The 27,869-nt window shown below is 40.4% G+C and overlaps 1 protein-coding gene across 1 annotated transcript; it reads left to right on the forward strand.

The window, feature by feature from the left end:
- On the forward strand, window positions 945-9,447 carry LOC109211980 (exosome complex exonuclease RRP46 homolog). The gene is made up of 8 exons (XM_019375585.1): window positions 945-1,182; window positions 1,609-1,722; window positions 2,103-2,203; window positions 5,955-5,975; window positions 6,628-6,700; window positions 6,810-6,877; window positions 6,991-7,123; window positions 9,076-9,447. Exons 1-8 carry the CDS (start codon window positions 1,077-1,079, stop codon window positions 9,189-9,191), a joined length of 732 nt encoding a protein of 243 aa, XP_019231130.1. The 5' UTR covers window positions 945-1,076; the 3' UTR covers window positions 9,192-9,447.

A 27,869-nucleotide genomic window follows, 5' to 3' on the forward strand; every position in this document is an offset into this window, starting at 1 on the left:
ACTATTCACCATCTCCACTGCTATCGATGTTCCCTACTATTATAGACCAACATCAGCCATTACCCGCCACTCATTACCACCATCCTCAGCCACAACCACTACCCTTGCCACGCATAAATATCAGTTGTCACTTCCACTAGCCATCATTTACAATCATCACCACCAACCATCATTACCACAACAATCACCAATCACCGCGATCAACCACCACAATATATCACCCATTGCTATTATCAATCACCACCACCATCAAATACTACCACTAACTACTATTATCATCCACTATCTATTACCCATAATAACCACTATCAACCAACACCACCACCATCTCTTACCATGTCAACACCCGTAACCATCACTGTTAGCCATCATCGCCATTAACAACCATATAATTTTCTTAAAAATATTTTATTAATATAGTATTGAATCAATTAGTTTACTAATTAATTTGTATTTATACTTATTAATTTTTAAATAAAGATAAAATTTACTCATTCAGATGTAGAGTAAAAAAGACTTAATTATTTAATATTCAGATTTAAATATTTTAATCTTAATATATACACTAATATTCAAATATGTACTTAAATTCAAACGTCTTAATCTTAATAAGAACAAATAAGGTCATACTTCTTGTTGAAAAATATTTATTTGAAGTTGAAAAGAGAAGGTGTTTAAAATTGGAGCGGAAAGTGAGTAATTGGAAATTGCTTTGTGTTTGTGTATGAAGTTTTGTGAATGAAGTAATTATTTGAATTGAAGTATTTTCAATCCATTTTTTCAATATTTCATGTGTATCTTAAATTATTGAACTAATATTTGGTGCCCAAATGGCTAAGTTTATTACTTTTATCACATGAAAGAAACTACTAAATTTTATTTTCACCAGATGTTTTATCACATACGTATTGGTAAAGCGCGAAAAGTTTAAAAAAAGAAGAAGAGAAAATAACAGGGGCTGCAATGTAATTTAATTTTTTCCTTTCTTCTTCTTCTTCTTCTTCCTAATTTGCAACCCCATAAACCCTAACTAAAACTCTGAGAGAGAGAGAGAGAGTTGTTGCACTCACAGAGCAATGGAAACAGATAGGAAGGATGGGCGAACAGCGAACCAATTGAGACCGTTGGCTTGCACTCGTAACGTTCTTAATCGGGCTCATGGCTCTGCCAGTTGGTCTCAAGGTATTTTATATCTACCCTTTGAACTCTTGATACATTTTGAACTACAGTTCTAATTTCTCTTCGTTTACTTGTGGTGGAAAATTTAGTACTCCTTTCTAAATAATTAACTGTCGACTTTGAAACAAGTTATTCTTCACGTGAAATATTACTATCAGGATGTGGTCAATTTTGTTCTCTGAAAGTTAATTTACCACACTTAAAGTGGGATGCAGGGAGTTACAAAGATTCTAATGGTGTAACAATTTTTCGTTATGGTTGAGAGCTAGCTAATTTTGCTCATTTAAAACTGATTTGATGAGATTTTGTAACACTTTGTACTTCTCTCATGGTTAATATTACTCTTGTGTTCTTGGAATTGCCTTATGTTATATTTTCATTTGAAGTTGGATTTCATAGAAGTCTTGAGATGGGTTTATACTTGTATAGGGGAGACAAAAGTTCTTGCCGCTGTTTATGGACCAAAGGCTGGAACAAAGAAGAATGAGAACCCGGAAAAGGCCTGCTTTGAAGTCATTTGGAAGCCAAAAACGGGGCAGATTGGTGAGTTCCCCAAAATGCAGTTCATTATTTCCTAGGTGCTTGGTATCTGATCAAAGTTTATGTTCTGAATAGTTTCTTCTAGTGGAGAAACACACATCCAAAGTTACTACAGATGCTCGACATTACTGCTATTTGAACTTTCTAAATTGGCCTTTTTCATGCACTTCTTGTTACTAATTGATGAAAAGGCAAATTGCAGTATTTGATATTTGATATTTTCATTCACAAACTGTTTGGTGTTTATCTCTCTTGTTGCATTATATGTCCGAGTAGGATTGGTTTTAGGTACCTCCTTGGTATTCGATTGGTATGTAATAATGGGGCATAATCGCAATAGAAGATTCTCCTTTCGTAATCTCAAAAGTTCACTTTCTGTGTAGGTAAAGCGGAGAAGGAGTATGAGATGATTTTGAAGAGGACTGTGCAAAGCATTTGTGTTTTGAATGTTCATCCAAATACCACCACGTCAATTATCATTCAGGTGAGACAGTCTAAAAGTAAAGAGGAAGTTCATTCCATAGGCATTTGTTAACCTTTCCTGTAACAATTAAGATGAATACCTTGTGGTTTCGCCAGTTGTTTTACTGTTAGAGATTTGTATGTCAGTAGAAAATTTAAAGAACTTATAGTGTTTTTTTTATGATAAGGTAAATTGTATTAATCAAAAGGGAGAGAACTCCCATATACAGGAAGTACACCAAAAAGTAGAGAATTTACATCAGAACATGATTCTCTACAAAAGACGCCCAATCTTCTATACAAGTAGAGGCTATATGAGTGCACCAAAAAGCGATCAAAGATAAAAGACTATTCTTAAGATGTGAAAAAGGAGACTCAATCCCCTCAAAAGCTCTCCTATTTCTCTCCCCCAAACTATCCACATGAGAGCTAACGGGGTGAACTTCCACGCCTTTTGCTTTCTTCTTCGACGGTAACCGGCCCAGCTATATAACATTTCCTTTACAGAGCTTGGCATCACCCATTGAACACCAAAATGATTCAGGATTTCCCTCCACAAAGCCGAGGACACAGGGCAATGCAACAAAAGATGATCAACTTCTTCCCCTGAGCTTTTACACATGTAGCACCAACTAACAAGTGTAATTCCTCTCTTTCGTAGATTTTCAACAGTCAAAATCACTCCCCTCGACGCTAGCCATGCAAAAAAGCACACCTTCATAGGCGCCTTAGGAATCCAAATCGAGGAGTATGAAAAAGTGGCCTCGTCTCTCACCAACATACTCTGGTAAAAGGACTTTACAGTGAACAAACCATCGCCAACCCCATCTCCAAGAATCACAAGATGGAGGGGGCCTGTCTTGCCCATATAGCAGTGTCAACAAATCTTGGAGCTCCGCAATCTCCCAATCTTGCATGTTCCTTCTAAATGAGAGGTCCCATACTACCCCCCTTCATGCTCCTTACGAATCTGTTGGACCATCAATTCCTTCTGGTTTGAAACTCTGAAGACGTGGAGGAAGGAGACCCTCAGAGTATCCTCTCCACACCACCTATGATTCCAAAAGCTGATTCTCCTTCCATCTCCCACCCTGTAAGTGATGTTGCCACTGAAGGCTTCCCAAATCTTCATGATGCTCCTCCACATGCCACACCCGAAAGGTGCTATGATTGCCTTGGTCCTCCAACCCCCTCCCGTGGAATCGTACTTTTCTACTATGACCTCCCTCCATAGAGCATGCTCTTCTACCCCGAATCTCCACATCCACTTCCCCAACAAAGCTCTGTTGAATATCCTAAGATCTTTTACTCCAAGTCCACCCCACTTCTTTGGGGAAGTGGCTGTCTGCCAATTCACTAGATGAAACTTGCTAGTTCCATCCGCCGCATCCCAAAGAAAATTCCTTTGAAGCTGCTCCAGTTTTTGTGTGATGCTCACAGGAGCTTGCAACAGGGACAAGTAATAGGTGGGCATACTCGATAAAGTGCTTTTAATAAGCACTTCCTTACCGGCTTTTTGACAAGTACCGTGTCTGACAGCCTGCTAATCTTTTTCAACCCTTTCGATCACTGGATTCCAAACCGTAGTATCCTTATGCGAATCGCCCAATGGGAGACCCAGGTAAGTAGTGGGAAGGGAACCCACCTTACATCCGAGAACATAAGACAAAGCATCAATGTTAGCAACCTCACCCACCGGGAAGATCTCACACTTGCCGAGGTTGATTTTGAGTCCTGATACTGTCTGAAACCACTGCAAGATTTGCTTCAGGTAGGTCAACTGATCCATATCGGCATCACAGAAAACTAGGGTGTCATCCGCAAAGAGCAAATGAGAGACTCTTCGGGCACTGAGCACCTTGATCGGAGCTGAGAATCCTCTCAAGAAGCCACCGCCCGTCGCACGATCCATCATTTTACTCGGAGCATCCATCACTAGAATGAATAACATGGGGGATAGGGGGTTATAGTGTAAGACAACCTAAACTATTTTTGATTGGAATGAAACTGGTTTAAATGGAGCAAGATGGGATAGTGAGTATTCTTATGGCTGACTCCGTCTAGCTAAGGATGGAGTTGTTTGTTATTGTTATTTTTGAGGGTCTTTCGGAAACAACATCTCTGCCTTCTTGAAGGGGTAGGGGTAAGGTCTGCGTACATACTACCCTTCCCAGACCCCACTTGTGGGATTACACCGGGTATGTTGTTGTTGTTGTTGTTGTTGCTGCTGCTATATATGTGGGTTTAACTCTTCATGTTGGTGGTGGACGAGTTGTTAGCTTTGTACTGGAGCTGTAGTCGTAGCTGTAGTCTGGATAAAGAACTTGAATTTGTTCTTGAATGGAAAAGTAATTAACACCCCATGACTTACAACTCTTACATGTTTACAAAGATTGTAGTTCTTGAAGGAAGTCAGAAGGCAAAAAACTTTTTAGGGCAGTAATAGAATTTTGGATGGTCTCTTTTTATAAGGTGAATAATTTCGTTGTTATTGGGGAAATTCCGGTGTACAAGTAATATACCAAAAAGTAGAGCTCCTTACAAGAAGACATGGGTCTCTACAAAAGTCATCTATATACAAACTGGAAACTCAAGGCTGCACCAAAAGGAAACTAGAGACATCAAGCTATTCACCAAATAAACAGGATCTTTCCCTACCCCTTCGAACGCCGTTCTATTTCTCGCCTTCCAAACTACTCATATAAGAGCTAGAGGAGCAACATTCCATGCTGATGGTCTTCTTTTCCTAATTCACTGAACAATGCTTCTTTACTATGCTCAGCATCACTCATTGTTCTCCCAAGAAAATGTTGGATAGTTTTCATGCAGGCTTGTATGAAAATACTGCTCAATATTGCACTGGAAATTTTCAAAGTTAAGAAAACAGAAGCAGGTTGTTCTGTGTGAACAGTAACAAGCTTAAGAAGAAGAGCGTACCATTAGTGAATCAGAAATTTCGAAGCAGAAGGTGAAGCACAGTAGAAAGATGTTCGTTGTAGCAGTTATAGTTGTTTAAAGAGAAGAATAGTAGTAGGAATATAGGAAGAGAGAGGCAATAGGAGAAATGTAGGGAAACAGGCATAGGATATCCCTCTTTACAAGGGATCGACACCATACAATTAACTCAAAGCATATTAGGCTGTGATCTGATTCAAATAGCGTAGTACAATGCATATAAAGAGGATATGGTACTTAGTGATGAAGACATAGTAACTTAAACGACAGCGGTTATGAACTTATGTTACAGTCACTTAGAGCCCAAGCCTGCAGTAGGACCTCTAAAAATCCCTCTGTTTCACTTTTGAAGGATTAGAGACAATTGGGCAACATAGACGGTATGAATATTATTTCTTTTGTATTTATCTGTCTTTTCACTTTGTTTCATCATTTAGTCTATTAAGTATGAAAGCTGAAGAGCAAGTTCTAGCCACTTTATTTTGGGGGCTAAAACTTATTTGCATCAGTATGCTACGATATTGGAATGCAGGGTATGCATTGATGAACATTAAGTTTATGTCCATCTAAGACAGTTGTGTTGAGGTTTTGACATTTTAGTTGGGTGGTTATGTGTCATCTGAAATTCGTAATATCAGATAGCTTATGAGTTCAATGTGCTTGCAACTTCCTGACATAAAAGTAGTTTTGGTCTTTGGGTATTTCTATGCATTGTCATTTTGTTAGCTCTTTTTGTTTGTTTGTTTGCGAAGTGTATATATATCTGTTTGATCATAATGATAGCTCCAATCAAACTGAAGTGGTTAATTTTTATGCAGGTTGTCAACGATGATGGAGCTGTATCCTTAGTCATTGAACTCCTTCTCTTGCTACAGTTTGGATGATTTACGCTCTGATATCTGAGAATGCCTTGGGATAATGGGAAAAGAGCTCTCATCACTCTGGATAAATGATCAAATAAATAAGTGAATGAGCACAGCGTTAATTTATCCCAGATTACGCTGAAAAATTCTGCTGTTATAATTATCCCTTGTTTGGTTCCTACTAGATTATCAGAATTCACTTTTTGGTATAGTGCTCCAAGAATCTTGCTTCTAGATTAGAGTGCTGGCTATATTTTTGAGAGTCATGCATTTTTTAGGACGGTTGGTATTTGTAGTTTGGTGACCTATTTTGTGAGGCCCTTGAGAGAAGGGTAAGCGAGAGGACAGGGTATACCTACCCGCCAGAAGTCGTAACTCTTTTATGGTCTCATGTTGACTTTCGTAATATCAACAATGTTGAAATTTTCAGGAAGTGACTTCTAATTAGGATGTAACAATGAAAAATATATTTTGAAGGAACTCAGCAAAATGACCTATCTTTTTTAAGGGAGCTGCATATGCCTCGTCTACCGTTTGATGTTTAAATTCTGTATATTACTGAAGTTAAGATCATTCTTCAACTTTGATTCGTCAGTCAGGAAACTTCCTTGACTGCACTTTTCTTAAGCTTCTTCCATGTGCCATAAATGCAGTATGTGCTGCCCTTGTGGATGCTGGGATTCCTTTGAAGCACCTTGCTGGTATTAATCTTCCATGTGCATATTGTGATGAAGCATCATTATTTGATGATCTACTTAATGCTTCAGTACGAGGAAAGATGAAATGATGGAGGGTTATTGTTTTTTGTAGTTGCAATATGTTGTAGTCTAGCAGAGAGTGGACATATTCTACTGGACCCTAGCAAGCTAGAAGAGCAGGTTGTCTCCATTTAGTCTTTTATGCAATTCATTAAGCTTTTTGGCATTCTTAGCAACCTCGTAGTCGTACTCATACAATAATACTGCTGTATAATTTTCTTTCCTGATAACAGAAAATGAAGGCGTTTGTATATCTAGTTTTCCCTAACTCGACATTATCTGTGCTTCCTGAAGAATCGTTGAAAGTGAGAGGTGAACCCATGGAACATGGACTTATAACATCTTTTACACACGGTGTAATGTCAGGTAAGATCAGAATCTATGTAGTTACATTCCCAATATCATATATAATAATATTTCATACAAGTTCTTTTTACTGTTGTGATTGTTATAGCATCAAAAGCATCAAAGTTGTATCAGTATGTGCTTGTATCCCAGAAATAAGCAGTCTATGCTTTTGAGGTAGCACTATGCTTTTATTATGTATGAGTGAAACTTCATTACCTCAAAGTTCTTTATTATTCTGCCTGAATCTGAAATTCTGGGTTTCGGTTGGAGCTTGTGATTCTTACAGTAAATTTGTCAATGCTGAGAGGTTAGTCAGCAGTTTGGTGATGTAGTTTGTCTCTAGTGGATAGTTATTTGTCTGGTTTCTTTATGATTTATCTCTTCAACTTAGATGCATTTTAGCTGGTTACTGTAATACATATAGCGAATATGGAGCAATACCTTCAGCATGATGTTTCACCATTGCTCTTAATTTTGTGGTTCGCTATAGATACAAATGTAAGTTTGGGAGTTTGCAGTCCGGTTGCATTTAAAATGGCAATATCTTGTAGCTCTGCATCATCATGACTCTCGAGTGATACCATTAGTGCTTTTCTTGTCTTGGTTGCCACGGGATTTGTTATTTCTGATTACACATTTAAATAGAAATACCTTGGCTTTTGCCTCACCTCTCAATTTTTTTCCCGTTTATCCCCTTGTTTGAAACAATGTATCAACATTTCTTTCTGTAACATGTTAGAATTTCACTATGGAGATATCAACATGCTCTGCTTATCCTTCTCCTCAGCTTATGTTTAAAGCCAAAACTACTTTTAACGACAAAAAGGTTATTTTGAACTTGGCATTTTCATTGACCAGAATTAACAAGCTTCAATGCTCGCTTTCACTAAGTTGAACTTGCAACAAATCAATTCAATTTTGATTTGAAGTAGGAGAAATAGGATACAATGTAGTTATAAAGAGCCATAGAAGTATATTGTCCAGCAGGAGCTTAGGTCAAGTAGAAGACTCAGTCGAACCAGTGCGGTTTTTATCTCAATATACATATGCTTGTTATGGTGGACTATTACAGCATTATAGTGCAGCACTACTCTATTTTCTTGGGGTTGTGGATAAGTCTGTAGTGCAGCACCGCTCTAACTCCAGTTTTATTTTGGAGGGTTAGCCTTTCTCCGTAAGTGTTGAAAGCATAAACATAAAATGAAATAAGTTGAAAATATATGAATATGAGTTAAATAGACAAAGGATATAGTCTAGCGGTGTATGGAGTTGGAATTAAGACAATGGGAGGCCAGTGTTCGAATTAAGCAAGACAGATAGGTGATTTAAGTCCTGGTGGGACAGAAGTTATTTGGTGACTGTGCTAGTGGAAGGATACTGGTACCTGAAGAAGAGTCAAGTTAGGCACAAGTTGGTCCAGACACCACTGTTATTTTAAAAGAAAAAGAGGGGGTAGAGGGGAGGGGAGTGAGTTAAGTAATTGCAAGTTTGCAACGGTTGTAGTTTGTAGTTGCAGTATACTTGTCAAAAAGTTTGTAGTTGTAGTTTGATTGCAGATTCAAAATAAATGGAATTAATACTGTAAAGTTGTGTAAGTTGCTTTGACTGGGAGATGTACTTCCTCTTATATGTGTCACTCTCCCTGCCATCTGACCCTCCCATTTTCACATTGCATGTATCTGGATGAGAGTTGAATCGATTCACTTTCTGTTAGATTGGCATTTTGGAGCCTCATCACTTTTTGATTTTTTCCGTAATGTAAGAAGATAGTTGTATTTACCAATAAAAAAAGAAGATAGTTGGGTAACAATTTTCTTTTTCAGAAATCGGACATCATTTTTGAAAAAAGTTTACATTCACTTTAGGGGGAGTTCATGTTGTGTGGAAACAGTTTTTGGTACTTGCAATTTGGCTTTTGTTCCTTAGGAATGAGTTGACCTACAATTATGGCTTAAAATTTTCCTGTACAGTTGATGACTACATTCGCTGTTTGGAGCGAGGACGTGCTGCAACTGGAAAGTTGTCCGATTTTCTCAGGAGAAGCTTGCAATCACAAGTCCAAACTGACTCATCCAAGTTGGGTTAGGTTTGCAAGTCCTATGATTCCTTCTTGTTGGATATTCCCTGCCAAAAGTTTAATATGGAATATGTCCTCGCCGTTGTAAATTTTGATCCCATCTTTGATGATTTTGGCTATTAATCAAATGCCTGGTGTGGCTTTCCCTGTAATGTCACTTTAGCATATTCCCCAGTTACATTGCAATGACAACATCCAGGGAAAATGTATCAGACAATGATGTTGATTTTGAAAAAGAATTTCATTCTGCCGCTGCATTTATTCAGGATTGTGTTCTTTCCTGAAAACCAACCGTGGAAATATTTACAGGTGTAAAAGGCCCCCTAACCCCCCCCCCCCCCGCCCAAAATTGCAGTGACTGATTTTTCGAGATAAGTTTAGGGGGAACAAATTATGTATTTTCCCAAGATTATATTGTTTAATGTCTAGTTGCTGAATCCTGATTTTACATAGGCGCTCCTGCTTAGTTTTCCGGTAAGATTAAGGATTTATCCGGCTAAAATTATTTTCTGAGTAATTAATCAACTATAAATTTAGTGACTTAAAAATTACAAAAAAAAAAAATGTTTAATATCTTTTATATGAAAAACCATAAGTTTGATTATCATATGAGAAATTAACTCTCAGGGAATTAGATTAATTTACCCAACCCACTTTCAGTTGTCAATTTCTCTTCTCCAAGCCATGATGTAACGGTCGAGTTGATTATTCAGAATGTCATTCAACTAATGACAATTATCCATGATAGTTACTTTTCTTTATTTTGTATCACAAAAATTGCTTAATTTTTGTCATGTTACACACAAGATCACTCATTATATTTTTAAATTTTATTGAAGCCAAATACTTTAAAAATAACAAGGCGCCCACTGAAACCATTTCCTTGACCCGCCCCAAGCTGATCCGCGCGCTATCATTTATACCTTTTCCTTACGTCTCATCAAAGGGTCATTTACCGTGAGCCAAAAAACAGCGTTTAACCTGATAAGTTCATTAGCTGTGAATTTGTTGCCATTAATGGGAGCAAAAAACGCAAATTGGGCATTGCAAAATTATTCGTGATATGCTAAATGAAAAGAATATTTCTAAGATAAATGAAATAGTACTATTAACCTGATAAGTTCAGGTTCAATATAAATAATTAAGACAAGAAATTAAAACCAACAAATAAATAACAGCAACAACAACATATATGCTAGCATTGAAAAAGAAATGAGTAAAGGACTAAAGGTACTCTGACTTATATCAGACGAATAATCTTCTCCAAAGGTATAATCTTCCTCAAATCTTTATCATCGAACTGTCACATGCTGCTAATACAACAACACCAATTAACGAAAAATACTGCTCATAAAGAAGACTACAACTAATGAGTTAAGGTACACGACTATGAGTTTTAACGAAAGAAGACACTATCTAATGACACTTAAAAAATTAAAATGGTATAAATGATAGCGGATAGGGTTTTAGAAGAGGTCAAAAATAGTTTTAATGGGTGCATTATTATCTTTTAAACATTTGGTTTTTAAATTATTTTAAAAACTATAGTGGGTCACCTTATGAATAAGATAGTAAAAACAGAGTAACTTTTGTTATACATATAAATTTTAAAAAAAAAGTACTACGTTTCATAAATTCGTTGATGTCACGACCCAAGTTCTCCCTCCGTGAACTGTCGTGACGGCACCTAGTCGCTATGAGTAGGTAAGCCTAACAATTTGCGGAAAACGGAAACAAAGATACGAACTAGCAATTTACGAGTAATATAATAGAAAAGTTTAAGATGCCGCTCGACATATGCAATAACAACACTCTCGATCAATATTAACACTCCCAAAACCCGGAATCTCATGAATCACAAACTAGAGGAAATACATAATGTCTAACTCCGGAAGTCTAAACAAAAGATAGTACAGAAGATCTATAGCTAAAAGAGAGAATAGAGAGGGATTTTTCGGTCTGCGGACGCGGCAGATATACCTCGAAGTCTCTGAAGATCGCCTCGCCTCACTGATAGTATGGCTGAGTCGAAGAACCTGGATCTACACACGAAAAACATGTGCAGGAAAGGGCATGAGTACACCATAACGATACCGAGTAACTGCCAAGCCTAACCTCGGCCGAGTAGTGACGAGGAAGGTCATGGCCCTACTGGTTATATATATATATATATATATATATATATAAATATAAAACGAGGTAAAACAGTAAGAAGTACGACAATATAATTAAAGACACTAAGAGTTGATAAAGAGTAAATCACAGTCAGAATATACTCAGCACACAAAGATAGCAACATGGGATCTCCCAGAATATCGTCCCGTAGTCCCAAAAGTAAATGTAAAAAGGATCTCCCGGGATATCGTCCCGTAGTCCAAATCATAAATATGTAGGGAAAACTCCTGGAATATCAATCCGTAGTCCCAAAGTAAATATCCAGTACGGGGAATCCACCGGGTGCTGTCCTGTAGTCCCAAACATAATGTGCGGGGGGATCTATCGGAATACCGATTTCGTAGTCCTAAAGTAAACATGCAGGGGGATCTCCCGGGATATCGTCCCGTAGTCCCAAAGTCAACACACAACAATCTCAGAAGAATTTACAGTTTTATCCGAGAATTAAACAGGAAATTCTACTATAACATGTTGCACAGAGTACAAGTAGGCAATTAAAGCAGGTAAGACAATTAAATCATATAAGCATGCTTTTCCTAAACTAAGCAAGAGGCTTCAAGTAAAAGTATTGCCCAATTACAAGAAAACATAGATATTTACTTAATAAAAATGGTATTTTCAACAATTAGCACGTGTACGCACTCGTCACCTCACGTACATGACACACATATAACAACAATACCAAATCCTAAGGGGAGTTCCCCCCCACAAGGTTAGACAAGCCACTTACCTTGAACCAGCTCAATCAACTCGAAATCACGTTCTTGCCACGAGTACCCGACTCCAAATGGCCCAACTCTATTCAATTAATTACATGATATAAATATAACTTCAAGTAACCAATTTAACTAATTAATTTAAAGCTAACACGCGAAATTAAGAAAATCGCCCAAAAGTCCCCCGAGCCCACGTCCCGAAATTGGATAAAATTTACAAATTCAGAACCCCCGATCACTCACGAACACACTCGAACAAAAATCACCAAAATCCGACGTCAAAATCTCACTCAAAACTCGGATTTTCAATTGGGGAACCTTTCTCCCATTTTCAAACTTTTACCCCCAATTTCCTTACTTAGATGAGGCAAACAACAATAGATTATAGTTCTAGGATCAAAATCAAGATAGAAATCGTTACCCAAAGTTTCTCCTTCAAAAATCCTCGAGAAATCTCCCTCAACCGAGCTCCAAATCGTTTTTCCAAGTTATGAGTTCAAACCCTCGTTTTTCCCTTTTTCTGCCCAGCGATTTTCGCACTTGCGAGGGCTCTACCGCACCTGCGGTCCCGCTTCTGCAACCTTTTATCTGCACCTGGGACTTTTCATTAAACGGCCATAAGTCGCACCTGCGACCCTATACTCGCACATGCGGTCCGCTTCTAGCGGTTCTTGGGCCACATCTGCGACCAGCTTCACTTGGGTCTCAGACCGCACCTGCGGTCCTCATACCGCTTCTGCGGTGCCGCACCTACAGTCGTACTCATGCAGGTGCGGTTATGACAGGTTCAGCAACTCAGATTTTTGCCTAAGTCCAAATTCCAATCCGTTAGACATCCGAAATTCACCCGAGGCCCCCGGAACCTCAACCAAACGTGCCAACCAATCCTAAAACATCATACGAACTTATTCCAACCCTCGAATCACATCAACCAACGCTAAAACCACAAATCACCCTCCAATCCAAGCCTTATGAACTAAAAATCTCAAGAATCATACACCCGATGATAAAACCAACCAAACCAAGTCCGATTGACCCCAAAATTTGTACACAAGTCACATTCAACCCTACGGAGCTATTCCAAATCTCGGAATCGGATTCCGACCCCGATATCAAAATTTCACTATCGAACCGGAAACTTCAAAAATTCAACTTTCGGCATTTCAAGCCTAAATAAGCTACAGACCTCCAAAACTCAATCCGAACACGCCCCTAAGCCCGAAATCACCCAACACAGCTAACATAATGGACGGAATTCCATTCCGGGGCCGTCTTCACACTGCTCCGACTAAGGTCTAAATTCTAAAGCTTAAGCTCTCATTTGAGGGACTAAGTGTCCCAAAACACTCCGAAACTCAAAATGAATCCTCCCGTCAACTCACAATAGTAGAAAAAAACATGGGGAAAGCAGTTAATAGGGGATCGGGGCGTAAATTCTAAAAATGACCGGCCGGGTCGTTACATCCTCCCTTTTTAAAACATTCATTCATCCTCGAACGAGCATAGAGACGTACCTGAAGTAGTGAAAAGATGAGGGTAACGACTGTGCATATCCTGCTCGGTCTCCCAGGTCGCCTCCTCGACCTGCTAACCCCGCCACTGAACCTTCACTGATGCAATGTTCTTTGACTTCAGCTTTCGAACCTGCCTGTCCAATATTGCTGTTGGATCCTCAACATAACATAGATCCATGTCCAACTGGACTGAACTGAAATCCAACACGTGTGACGGGTCACCGTGATACTTCCGGAGCATCGAAACATGAAATACCGGATGGACTCCTGCCCAGCTGGGAGGTAAGGCAAGCTCATAAGCAACCTCCCCAACACGTCTCAATATCTCAAAAGGACCAATAAACCTCGGACTCAATTTCCCCTTCTTCCCAAATCTCATAACGCCCTTCATAGGCGAAACCCGAAGCAAGACCCACTCTCCAATCAAATAGGAACAGAGCGAACCTTCCGGACCGGATAACTCTTCTATCTGGACTGGGATGTGCGAAGTCTATCCCGAATCACCTTAACCTTCTCCAAGGCATCCTGAACCAAGTCTGTGCCAAATAATCTAGCCTCACCCGGCTTAAACCAACCCACCGGGGATCTACACCGCCTACCATACAAAGCCTCATACGGTGCCATCTGAATGCGGACTGATAATTGTTGTTGTAGGCAAACTCCACCAGTGGCAAGAACTGATCCCAAGAAACTCCAAACTCCATCACATACGCACGGAGCATATCCTCAAGAATCTTAATAGTGCGCTCGGACTGTCCGTCCGTTTGGGGGGGAAATGATGTGCTAAACTCCACCCGAGTACCCAACTCATGCTGTACGGCCCTCCAGAACCGTGATATGAGCTGAGTACCTCTGTCTGAAATGATGGAAACTGGAATACCATGCAAACGAACAATCTCCCAGATATAAATCTCCGCCAACCGCTCCAAAGAATAGGTAGTACACACCGGAATAAAGTGCGCGGACTTGGTCAACCGATCCCCAATTACCTAAATGACATCGAACTTCTTCAAAGTCCCTGGGAGTCCAACTACGAAGTCCATGGTGATCCGCTCCCACTTCCACTCCGGAATTTCTATCTGCTGAAGCAACTCACCCGGTCTCTAGTGCTCATACTTTACCTACTGACAATTGAGGCACCGAGCTACAAACCCAACTATATCTTTCTTCATCCGCCTCCACCAATAGTGCTGTCTCAAATCCTGGTACATCTTCGTGGCACCCGGATGGATGGAATACCGCGAACTATGGGCCTCCTCTAGAATCAACTCCTGATGCCCATCAATATTGGGTACACATGCCCGCCCTGCATCCTCAATACCCCATCATTATCAATAGTCACATCTCTGGCATCACCATGCAGAACCTTGTCCTCGAGGACGAGCAAATGAGGGTCATCATCCTGACTCTCTCTGATACGATAAAACAAGGAAGACCGAGAAATCACACTAGCTAGAATCCGACTGGGCTCCGAAAGATCCAATCTTACAAACTGGCTGGCTAAGGCCTGAACATCCATCGCCATGGGCCTCTTCACTGCTGGTTGATAAGCCAAACTCCCCAAACTCTCTGCCCGACGACTCAAAGCATCGGCCACCACATTGGCCTTGCCCGGGTGATACAAGATAGTGATATCACAGTCCTTCAGCAGCTCTAACCACCTCCGCTGGCGCAAATTAAGGTCCTTCTGCTTGAATATGTGCTGCAAACTCCGGTGATCAGTATAGATCTCACAAGGAACACCGTACAAATAATGACGCCAGATCTTCAATGCGTGAACAATAGCAACTAATTCGAGATCATGGACAAGATAATTCTTCTCATGTACCTTCAACTATCTGGATGCGTAGGCATTCACCCTACCGTCCTGCATCAATACCTCTCCAAGGCCAATCCTCGAGGCATCATAATAGACAGTATAATACCCCGAACCTGTAGGCAATATCAAAACTGGGGCTGTAGTCAAAGTTGTCTTAAGCTTCTGGAAGCTCGCCTCACACTCTTCCGTCCACTGGAACGGAGCACCCTTCTAGGTCAGCCTGGTCATAGGTGCTGCAATAGATGAAAACCCCTTAACAAATCAACGGTAATAACCCACCAACCCAAGAAAACTACAAATCTCTGTAGCTGAGGATGGTCTGGGCCAACTCTGCACTGCTTCCACTTTCTTCGGATCCATCTTTATCCCCTAACTCGATACCACATGACCCAAGAATGCCACGGAATCCAACCAAAACACACATTTTGAGAACTTTGCATATTACTTCTTTTCTCTCAAAGTCTGAAGCACTGTCCTCAGGTGCTGCTCATGATCTTCCCGACTCCGGGAGTATACCAGGATATCATCAATAAAGACAATGACAAACGAGTCAAGATATGGCCGAAACACACTGTGCATCAAATTCATGAAGGCTGCTGGGGCATTGGTCAGCCCAAATGACATAACAAGGAACTCGTAATGACCATACCAAGTCCTGAAAGTAGTCTTCGAGATATCTGGCTCCCGAATCTTCAACTGGTGGTAACCTGAATGCAAGTCAATCTTAGAAAACACTCATGCACCCTGTAGTTGGTCAAGCAAATCATCAATACGAGGTAAATTATACCGGTTATTCACTGTAACTTTGTTCAACTGGCGATAATCAATGCACATACGCATAGAACTATCCTTTTTCTTCACAAACAAGATAGGAGCACCCCAAGGTGATACACTGGGCTGAATAAAACCCTTATCAAGCAATTCCTGTAACTGATCCTTCAACTCCTTCCGCTCAGGAGGAGCCATACGGTATAGAGGAATAGAAATGGGCTGAGTGCCCAGCAACAGATCAATGCCAAATCAATATCTTTATCAGGCGGCATGCCCGGAAGATCAGCTGGAAACACATCAGAGAAATCCCGTACTACTGGGACTAAATCAACTGTAGGGGTATCAATACTGACATCTGTCACATAAGCTAGATACGCGTCACACCCCTTCTCAACCATTCACTTAGCCTTAAGGAATGAAATAACTCTACTGGAAGTGTGATCTAAGGTACCCTCCACTCTACTCGCGGTACACCTGGCATAGCCAGCATCACGGTTTTCGCGTGACAATCAAGAATAACATAATGGGGAAACAACAGTCCATGCCCAAGATAACATCGAAATCTACCATGCTGAGCAATAATAAATCGGCTCTGGTCTCAAAACCACTAATAGCAACCAAACACGACCGATAAATGCGATCCACAACAAGAGAATCTCCCACATGACTAGAAACATAAAAGGGGAACTCAAAGAATCCCGAGGTACGCCCAAATGCAGAGCAAAATAAGATGACACATACGAATAAGTGGAGCCTGGATCAAATAGAACCGATGCATCTCTATGACAAACCAGGATAATACCTGTGATGACAGAATCAGAGGCGACATCATCAGTACGGGCATGAAGGGTATAATATCTGGCCTGACCACCGCCTCTAGGGCGACCTTTACCTCCCTGACCTCCACCTCTAGTTGGCTAGGCAGGTGGGGTAGCAACTGGTGCTGTAATCATAGCGTGGGAACTCTGCGGGGCATGCTGTGGCTGAGAAGTCTGTAGAGGTTCACCCCTCCTAAGTCTGGGGCAATCCCTCACCATATAGAGTGTATCACCATACTCAAAACAAGCTTCGGGAGGATGTGGCAGCTGTGACTTGCTCGGGCCAGGTCTGCTGGACTAACCACTGAAAGCACCCCGTGCAGGAGGCACACTAGATATTGGAGGTGCACAATAAGGCTTCTGAGGTCTAGGAGAAGCTGGAATACCACTGGCTGCTGGAAGAGCTGAATGAACGAGGCAACTCATATAACCCTTACCATGATGAACCGCAGTTAGGGCACGAGCACTAGAATAATGGCCCGACTCTCGAGACCTCTTGGCCTCCCTCTCCTCTCTATCCCGAGCATGCATACCCTCTACTCTCCTAGCAATGCTCACCACCTGCTGATAAGAAATATCCATCTCCAACTCCCGAGCCATGCTAGACCTGATGCTGGGAATGAGCCCCTCAATAAACCGGCGAACTCTTTCACAAACTGTAGAAACCAAGGATGGTGCATGCCTAGCCAAGTCAGTGAAACGGATAGCATACTCTGAAACAATCATAGTGCCCCGGCGCAAATGCTCAAACTCTGGGTGCCATGCGTCCCTCAGGCTTTGAGGGACAAACTCTCTCAAGAACATGTCTGAAAACTGAGTCCAAGTAAGGGAAGCTGCCTCATCTGGACTGCCCAACTCAAAGGTACGCCACTACTGATAGGGTGCTTCTCGAAGCTGGAAGGCAGTGAAAGAAACCCCACTCGATCCTGATATACCCATAGTGCGGGAGGATACGGTAGCACTCCTCCAAAAATCCCAGGGCATCGTCTAATGTTAAACCACTGAATACATGAGGCTTGTACTTCTTGAACCTCTCAAGTCTCCGCTGCTCATCCTCGGAAGCTATTGCCCTGTCCTCGGGCTGAACTGGGGCTACAGGCGGTATCGGTATAACCTCTGGGATCTGATCAACCTGGACCCGCTGCTCAAGAGTGCGGCCGGCATGAGTCTGTGCTCCTCCCCAACCTGGGATGTGGCTGCAACAAGGGGAATCAACCCTGCCTGAGCTAGGGTGGTGTACATGCTCACGAACTGTGCAAGGGTCTCCTGAAGAGCTAGAATGGTAGTAGCAGAAGGCGTATCAGGTGTTTGGACTCTGGCTGGAGCTGCTGGTGGCTTCTCGGTGGCAGCTAGCGCGGGTGCTTTGGCCACACCACGTGCGCGTCCTCGGCCTCTACCCCGGCCCCGACCTCTGACGGCTCCAGCAAGGGGCGCGGGTGCCTGGTCATCTCCATTAGCACGTGTCGTCACCATTTGTAAGAGAATAGTTTAGAATTATGATATCAAAAATCTCGCACGACAAGGAAATCAAATGAAGTGGAATTTTCCTAACAGTTACATAACCTCTCATAGATAAGTACAGACATCTCCGTACCGATCCGCGAGACTCTAATAAATCGGCATGTGATTCATGACTCCTATGAACCTAGAGCTCTGATACCAACTTGTCACGATCCAAGTTCTCCCTCTGTGAACTGTCGTGATGACACCTAGTCACTACGACTAGGTAAGCCTAACAATTTACCGAAAACGGAAACAAAGATACAAACTAGCAATTTACGAGTAATATAATAGAAAAGTTTAAGATGTCGCTCGACATATACAATAACAGCACTCTCGATCAATAGTAACACTCCCAAAACCCGAAATCTCATGAATCACAAACTAGAGGAAATACAAAATGTCTAACTCCGAAAGTCTAAACAAAAGATAGTACAGAAGATCTATAGCTAAAAGAGAGAATAGAGAGGGACTCCTCGGTCTGCGGACGTGGAAGATATACCTCGATGTCTCTGAAGATCGCCTCGCCTCACTGATAGTATGGCTGAGTCGAAGAACCTGGATCTATACACGAAAAACATGTGCAGGAAAGGGCAAGTGTACACCACAGCGGTAACCAGTAAGTGCCAAGACTAACCTCGATCGAGTAGTGACGAGGAAGGTCAAAGCCCTACTGGTTATATATATATATATATATATATAAAATGAGGTAAAATAGTAAGAAGTACGACAGTATAATTAGAGACACTAACAGTTGATAAAGAGTAATAGCCCGTTTGGCCAAGCTGTAAAAATCAGCTTATTTTGAGAAGTGTTTTTTTTCATAAGTGCTTTTCTCAAAAGTACTTTTGATGAGAAGTAGTTTGTGTTTGGCTAATTAGTTTGAAAAGCACTTCCGAGCAGCAATTAGTGTTTAGCCAAGCTTTAAAAAACTGCTTCTAAGTGTATTTTTCTCAAAAGTGCTTTTGGAGAGAAGCTACTTTTTTCTGCTTCTCCAAAACTGCTTGTGCTTCTCCTCAAAAGTACTTTTTTACTTCTAAAAGCTTGGCCAAACACCTCAATTTTTGGCCATAAGTGCTTTTGGCCCAAAAAAGCACTTTTGGCCTAAAAGAAGCTTGGCCAAACAGGCTATAAAATCACAGTCAGAATATACTCAGTACACAAAGATAGCAACATGGGATCTCCCAGAATATCGTCCCGTAGTCCCAAACGTAAATGTAAAAAGGATCTACCGGGATATCGTCCCGTAGTCCAAATCATAAATATGCAAGGGAAACTCCCGGAATACCAATCCGTAGTCCCAAAGTAAATATCCAGCACAGGGAATATACGGGTGATGTCCCATAGTCCCAAACATAATGTGTGGGAGGATCTACCGGAATACCGATCCGTAGTCCCAAAGTAAACATACAGGGGGATCTCCCGGGATATCGTCCCGTAGTCCTAAAGTAAACACACGACAATCTCAGAAGAATTTACAGTTCTATTCGAGAATTAAACAGAAAATTCTACTATAACATGCTGCACAGAGTAGAAGTAGGCAATTAAAGCAGGTAAGACAATTAAATCATATAAGCATGCTTTTCCTAAAATATGCAAGTGGCTTCAAGTACAAGTATTGCTCAATTACAAGAAAACATAGATATTTACTTAATGAAAATGTGATTTTTCAACAATTAGCACGTGTACGCACTTGTCACGTCACGTACACGGCACTCATATAATTACAACATCAAACCCTAAGGGGAGTTCCCCCACACAAGGTTAGGCAAGCCACTTACCTCAAACCAGCTCAATCAAATCGAAATCGCGTTCTTGCCACGAGTACCCGACTCCAAATGGCCTAAATCTATTCAATTAATTGCATAATATAAATATAACTTCAAGTAACCAATTTAACTAATTAATTTAAAGCTAACACGCGAAATTAAGAAAATCGCCCAAAAGTTCCCCGAGCCCACGTCCCGAAATTGGATAAAATTTACAAATTCAGAACCCCTGATCACTCACGAACACACTCGAACAAAAATCACCAAAATCCGACGTCAAAATCTCACTCAAAACTCGGATTTTCAATTGGGGAACCTTTCTCCCATTTTCAAACTTTTACCCCCAATTCCTTAGTTAGAAGAGGAAAACAACAATAGATAATAGTTCTAGGATCAAAATCAAGATAGAAATCGTTACCCAAAGTTTCTCCTTCAAAAACCCTCGAGAAATTGCCCTCAATCGAGCTCCAAATCATTTTTTCAAGTTATGAGTTCAAACCCTCGTTTTTCCCTTTTTCTGCCCAGTGATTTTCGCACCTGCGAGGGCCCTACCGCACCTGCGATCCCTCTTCTGCAGCCTTTATCCGCACCTGGGACTTTTCATTAAACGGCCATAAGTCGCTCCTCCGACCCTATACTCGCAGATGCGGTCCGCTTCTGGCGGTTCTTGGGCCACATCTGCGACCAGCTTCACTTGGGTCTCAAACCGCACCTGCGGTCCTCATACCGCTTCTGCGGTGCCGCACCTGCGGTCCTACTCACGCAGGTGCGGTTATGATAGGTTCAGCAACTCAGAATATTAACTAAGTCCAAATTCCAATCCGTTAGACATCCGAAACTCACCCGAGGATCCTGGGACCACAATCAAACATGCCAACCAATCCTAAAATATCATACAAACTTATTCCAACCCTCGAATCACATCAAACAACGCGAAAACCACGAATCACCCTCCAATCCAAGCCTTATGAACTAGAAATCTCAAGAATCCTACACCCGATGATAAAACCAACCAAACCAAGTCCGATTGACCCCAAAATTTGCACACAAGTCACATGTAACCCTACAGAGCTATTCCAACTCTCGGAATCGGATTCCGACCCCGATATCAAAATTTCACTATCGAACCGAAAACTTCAAAAATTCAACTTTCGGCATTTCAAGCCTAAATAAGCTACGGACCTCCAAATACAATCCGAACACGCCCCTAAGCCCGAAATCACCCAATGGAGCTAACGGAATCGACGGAATCCCATTCCGAGGCCGTCTTCACACTGCTTCGACTACGGTCAAAATTCTAAAGCTTAAGCTCTTATTGAGGGACTAAGTGTCCCAAAATACTCCGAAACTCAAAACGAATCCTACCGGTAACTCACAATAGTAGAAACAAACACGAGGAAAGCAGTTAATAGGGGATCGGGGCGTAAATTCTTAAAACGGTCGGCCAGGCCGTTACAGTTGAGTGACCATCAGAGTAATTAACTCAGTGACTGTCCTAATGATACTTCATGTTGGATGTGATTTCCTTAAAATTTCTGTAAGATATGACTTCTTATATGCATACTAGGAAGAGCACAATTACCTTCGTGTTTGAAATTTCTGCAATATTATCCCGAATGTCCTCTTAGTTAAGAGTAAAAAAATAAAGGACACGTGTGTCATTCTGAAGAAAGGGGACAGGTCAAATTTATTAAAAGTACCACAAAATTCTACAAAAGGAATCAAAATGTACAACTTTAAGCAAACAAAGTATGAAATATTTCAAATTCCTCTATTCGTTCTTCTAAATTCCTGTTTATATCGAAATTAAAATTATGACTTGATACTTGCTAAACATAAAAAAGATTAATATTTCTTTTTCTTAGTGAATATTTCTATAATACCTTTCTGTCACTTTTACTTCTTAATAAAACCCAGAAATATAAGAGTTCTTAATGTGTTCTTCAATATTATGCTTGTAAATAGCAATCAATAGAGTTTTAAGAACAATGATTTATACAATTGAAGACCGTTTTAAAATAAAAACTACTCCATTTTTAACAAAAAAGGGAGTGGCAAATAAGATGGAACCAAGAAGTAGAATGTCACATTTCTTGTTGCTCATAACTTAAACAAAAGGCAGTAATGGTGACAATTTAGAATCCAATTTACTAGCATTAATTTTCAACAAAAAAATGGTTGACTTATATATATGTCTATTACCCAACCATCGGTATTTCTCTAACACGACCTTTTGCATCGGGGCAAAGCCACACTCGATTGCAACACGTGTTCCAGATATGAAGACAACGATAATCTAGTGGGACGGCAGTAACATTAGAATTGGTGCTTTCTACTGTAGCCTTAGCTCTCATGATCTCAACTCCTAGTAAATCCGGCCACTCATATGGAATGGTTTCTCCTGATTTTTTGCATCTATTGCCAGTACAGTCGCAATAGAAGCAAGGAAGATATTTCACGATGGTCATAGATTGAGAAAGAAATAAAAAGCTTAGAGAAAAAAGTATTATTATTTTCTCCATTTTTAGGTTGTTTGTGATTTTCTGAAACTGGAGAAGGAACTTTAAATTTATAAGAATATTAAAATAGATTATCAATATCTTGTATTATATGTTCACACTTTTTATTGATTTTATTTCTTTTGTTGAATCTATATTCAGATTTTTTTAATATATATGTTCACACCTCTCACTTATGTACGTTTGGAATCTCAAATATAACTAGATGAGTACCCTACTGGAGAAATTCAAAAATAGCCAAATTTACAACTGGTCGTTTAGTAGCTCAATTTCAAAAGTAATCGAAATTTAGCTACTTTTTATGTAAAGACGAAAACACTGTTCAAAACCCGAAAAATACTCCAGTATATTATGCTGGAGTTCCAGCATAAGTATACTTGAACTCCAGCATATTATACTGGAGTTTCAGGATAAGTATGCTGGAACTCCAGCATAATATGATGGAGTTCCAGCATAAGTACACTAGAACTCCAGCATAATATAGTGGAGTTCTAGCAAGTATACTGGTCAAGTATAATATACTGGAGTTTGAATCACTGGTGCTCCAGTCTCCAGTATATTATACTGGAGCCAGCAAAGTATACCGGTCCAGCATAATATGCTGGAGTTCATATACAGGTGCACCGAACTCCAGTATATTATGCTGGACCGGTCTCTATTGCAGCAAAATAGTGGTTATTTTTCATTAACTTGATAAACGCTGACTATTTTTGAATGACCAGTCCGAAAACTGGCTATACCGTGCTATTTTTACGTACCCCACGTAATTGGATCATTCTACCAAAACTTTACATTTGGGCAATAAAGGTAAAAAGATATCTTTTCTCTTGGGGATTACTCATTTAATGCAGATATTAAGCAGATTCTATGGTTCTCATAACTCTGTAGATCAGGATTCCTTTTTCCTCTTCGTCTATAATATGCCATTTTTTTAAGGTGGAAAAGAAGTTCTTTTACCAAAAAGTGTTACAACAATTGCATAAGCTAAGCACTAATAGCTTAAAAGAAGAAGTGATAGAGCCAATTTAAATTCCAGTTTACTAACATTATATTCAAATGGTTGGCTTCTCCTTCTATTTAAACCCAACTATTGATAAAAATGTAACATGAGCATTTTGTATCGATCGAGGCAAAGTCAAACGAGTGTAACACACGTGTTAGTTCTCGCATCGGTTGTCGGATGGAAATTAATCTCCTTATATAATTTTGGCAATTATCACTTTATGAGCTAATTTTTGGGGTTGAATTAGGCTTTAGATCTATTTTTTATCATGGTATCAGAGCCAGACTCATCCCAATTAATTATTTTTCGATGTTGGGCCTCCATCTTATATTATACAAGCTTTATACTTTCTATTGTGGCCTACAAGCGTACTGCAATGCAAAAGAAAATTGTATTTTTTTAAAAAACAATTCCTTCTTAGTTATTACTCAAATCAAAAGCAAGTACATCAAAAGTAAAAGATGGATGAACAAACCCTCATTCTATCGAACCAGACGCAGAAACAGTTGCCTTAGCAAGAGTATGAGCATCTTGATTAGATGAAAAGAAAATCGTACTCAAAAGGCCAAATACATAATCATGCACTTAAACTTAGGCATTGATTTTTTACTTCGACACTTAGACTTAGGCCCGTTCCTATTAGACACCTGAACTATGTCTGAAGTTTATCGATTGAACACCTCATGCACATGTAGAATGAGTGATCTTCACTCGAAATTGAGCGCGTGAATATTTGGATGAAACGTTTTTTTTTTCTTCTCTATTCTTTGCCACTTGAAACTACACTATTACCATCGGCGACTAAGCTATTCACCTAAAACTTCACCTTTACCGTTACCAACAATGAGTCCAAAATCACAGACAATTCACGTATTCTTACTAACCCAGCACTACACCCAAGGTGTCCAATAGATGGTGAGTTTCCTGTATAGTTCGTGCAATTTTGAGTTGACCTCTAATGGAGTTCACAGAAGCTGATAAGCAAACTGGCCTTTATGCATTCTCATCGTTTCCTTCGGCGACCATGTGATGAATCTCTTGTAATAAGTAGTAAAAATTTCTGAAACTCTATGCACAAATTCTGATGAGTCGACGACAGTTGGGAAAAAAGGGTGGTGAGGAAGATTCGAACAACCACTTGGTGTGATGAAAAGAATTCTTCGTCGGGGTATTCACTGTCGATGTTCCATTTTTGGCGAGGTTGTGATGCGGATAGCTGTGCGGTGACCTTTTTGGTGTTTAAATATGGTGGTAGTTCGATATTGGTGGTGTGCTGCTCCGAAAAGGGTGGTTTAAAAATTGCGATGATAGGTTGGGAGGTGACTTCCATCGTCGGAGGGTGACTTTTTTGGTGGTTTGGAAATGGATAGGAAAAAATGCAAAAAATAAAATGGAAATAACCATGTGTCGACATTTAATTCGATGTTTTGCCATGTCTAGGCGCGTAGACACCACTCTTTTTATTTTTATTAGAAATTATCACTAAGTTGTTCAATAGGCACACTTCAAACATAGTTCAGGTGTCTAATAGGAATGAGCCAAAGTTTAAATGTCCAAGTGAAAATCAGTGTCAAGTTTAGGTTCCTGCTAATTGTCACGAACCCAGTTCACCCTTCGTGAGTGACGGTACCTAGTCTCTACGACTAGGTAAGTCTAACAATGCGGAATATAAAAAATAATTGCGGAAGAAATAATTAAAAATCAAAATAATGAAATAAAACAGTGTTTAAAATGCCGCTCGGCATACACAGTAACAACTCTCCAAACTAATATCATTTCCCAATACCCGGAATCTCATGATCACAAGCCTTTGAATGTCCGCAAGCATCTAACTCCAATCTAACAAAGAATGAAAGTATAGAAGGGCTAATACAAAAAGGAAGAGTAGAAAGGGACTCTTCGGTTTGCGGACGCGGCAGATATACCTCAGAGTCTCTACAAGCGCCTCGTCTCAAGCGTGAAAAGTTTGAACGGAGGTACCTGGATCTGCACATGAAAAACATGCACAAAAAGGGCATGAGTACACAGCAGTACTCAGTAAGTGCCAAGCCTAACGCCGGTCGGGTAGTGACGAGGAAGGTCAGGGCCTTACTGAGGTTATAATAAAATATAAGGTTCAGCAGTGTAGAACAAAACATTATAAATAAGTACAACAATAAAAGTAGCACCAGATATAAAGGACAACAACAACTACTACAGAGGCAAAGTAAACACCGAAAGAGATACATCTCAACACAAAGATAACAACCGGGGATCTCCCAGGATACCTTCCTGTAGTCCCAAATGTAAATATCCAATGGATCTCCCGGGATACCGTCCCGTAGTCCAACTCATAATGCGGGTGGGGGGAGGGATCTCCCGAAATACCGATCCGTAGTCCCAAATGTAAATACCCAGTACTGGGGGAATCTATCGGGTGCAGTCCCGTAGTTCTAATATAAGAGTGCAGGGGAATCTCCCAGAATACACATCCGTAGTCCTAAAGTAAACATACAGTGGGAGCTCCCGGGATACCGTCCCGTAGTCCCAAAATAAACACATAGCAACAACAAGAAGAGTACACAGTTCAATTCAAGTTCCATACCAAGGTAAAGCAGGTATTTCTAACCTAACATGCTGCACGTAATCCAAATAAGGCAGTTTGAGCAAATAAGGCAATTAAGTCCATTAGACATGCTTTCCTAAGCTAACAGCAGGCTTAAATTGCAAGTAGTATAAACAAGAAAAGAAACATACTAGTAATTACTTAATGAAAACCAGATTTTTCAACAATTAGCACAAGTAGGCACTTGTCACCTCATGTACAAGTCATTTCAATTAACAATAATACCAAATCCTAAGGGGAATGTCCCCCACACAAGGTTAGGCAAGCCACTTACCTCGAACCAGCTCAAAATCAACCCGAAACCACGCTCTTGCCACGAGTGCTCTACTCCAAATGGACCGAATCTATTCAATTCAATTGCATAATGTAAATAAAACTTCAAGTAACTGATTCTACAAATAAATTCTAAGCTAATACACGTAATTAGGTAAAATGACCAAAACGCCCCTCGGACCCACTTCTCGGAATCGGGTAAAATTTATATTTTCATAATCCTCATACTCTCTCGAGTTCATGCATACCAAAAGTACCAAAATCGAACCTCAAATCGTCCCTTAAATAATCACTCAAAGGTCTCTAATTAATCAAGCCCTAACCCTCAATTTACCACTGATTTTCCTTAAATTTTTATGCTTAGAATGATAAAAATGACCATAATAACGAGTTTAAATTCCAATAATCTTACCTCCATGAAGCTTCCTTGAATTCCCTCTCAAAAACCTCCCCAAAAGCTCAATTCCCGGATGAAAATGGTGAAAGAATAACTCAAATTCGCGAAGGCAACCATTTATATGTTCTGCACAGCGATACCGCATTTGCGGTCCAAATTTACGCACCTGCGGACCGCTCCTGCGCAAAACCTACCACTTCTGCGGTTTCCCATAAGTTCTTCTTTTTTCCGCACCTGCGCCCCAGTCACCGCATCTGCGGGCTCGCAGGTGCTGCTAAACTTCCGCATCTGCGTTGCCAGCCATGTTTCCTCTTGGCCGCTTTTTCTGCTTGACTCCGCATCTGTGGGAGTCGCATTTGCGTCCTCTCAACCGCAGATGCGGTTATAACAGCAGCCCAAAGACTTCAGTTGCAAACTTCAACTTTCCAACTTCCCGTTAACCACCCGAAATCATCCCGAGGCCTTCGGGACCTGAACCAAAACCACAGACAAGTCATATACCATTATCCAAACTTATACCAATCCTTAAAACTCCTAAAAAAACATCGAAATATCGAATTAACCATGGATTCAAGCCTAAGAACTCCAAAAATTCTCAATTTACGCTTTCGATCAAAAAGACTAAACCTCGTCTGAATGACTTGAAATTTTGCACATACGTCACATTCAACACTACGGAGCTACTCCAACTTCCGGAATTCCATTCCGACCCTCGGATCAAAATCTCACTATCGAACCGGAAACTTCAAAAATTCAACCTTCGGCCTTTCAAGCCTTAATTAGCTACGGACCTCCAAAACACAATCCG

The sequence above is a fragment of the Nicotiana attenuata genome, chromosome 2, assembly GCF_001879085.1.
Source record: "Nicotiana attenuata strain UT chromosome 2, NIATTr2, whole genome shotgun sequence".
Classification (NCBI taxonomy): Eukaryota; Viridiplantae; Streptophyta; class Magnoliopsida; order Solanales; family Solanaceae; genus Nicotiana; species Nicotiana attenuata.

Excerpts from the sequence above, each read along its gene's own strand:
- LOC109211980 (XM_019375585.1), top strand. The coding sequence starts at position 1,077 with ATGGAAACAGATAGGAAGGATGGGCGAACAGCGAACCAATTGAGACCG. Across the intron at positions 6,701-6,809 it reads TCCTTTGAAGCACCTTGCTG|TTGCAATATGTTGTAGTCTA; the intron begins GTATTAATCTTC and ends TGTTTTTTGTAG. Across the intron at positions 6,878-6,990 it reads CTAGCAAGCTAGAAGAGCAG|AAAATGAAGGCGTTTGTATA; the intron begins GTTGTCTCCATT and ends TCCTGATAACAG.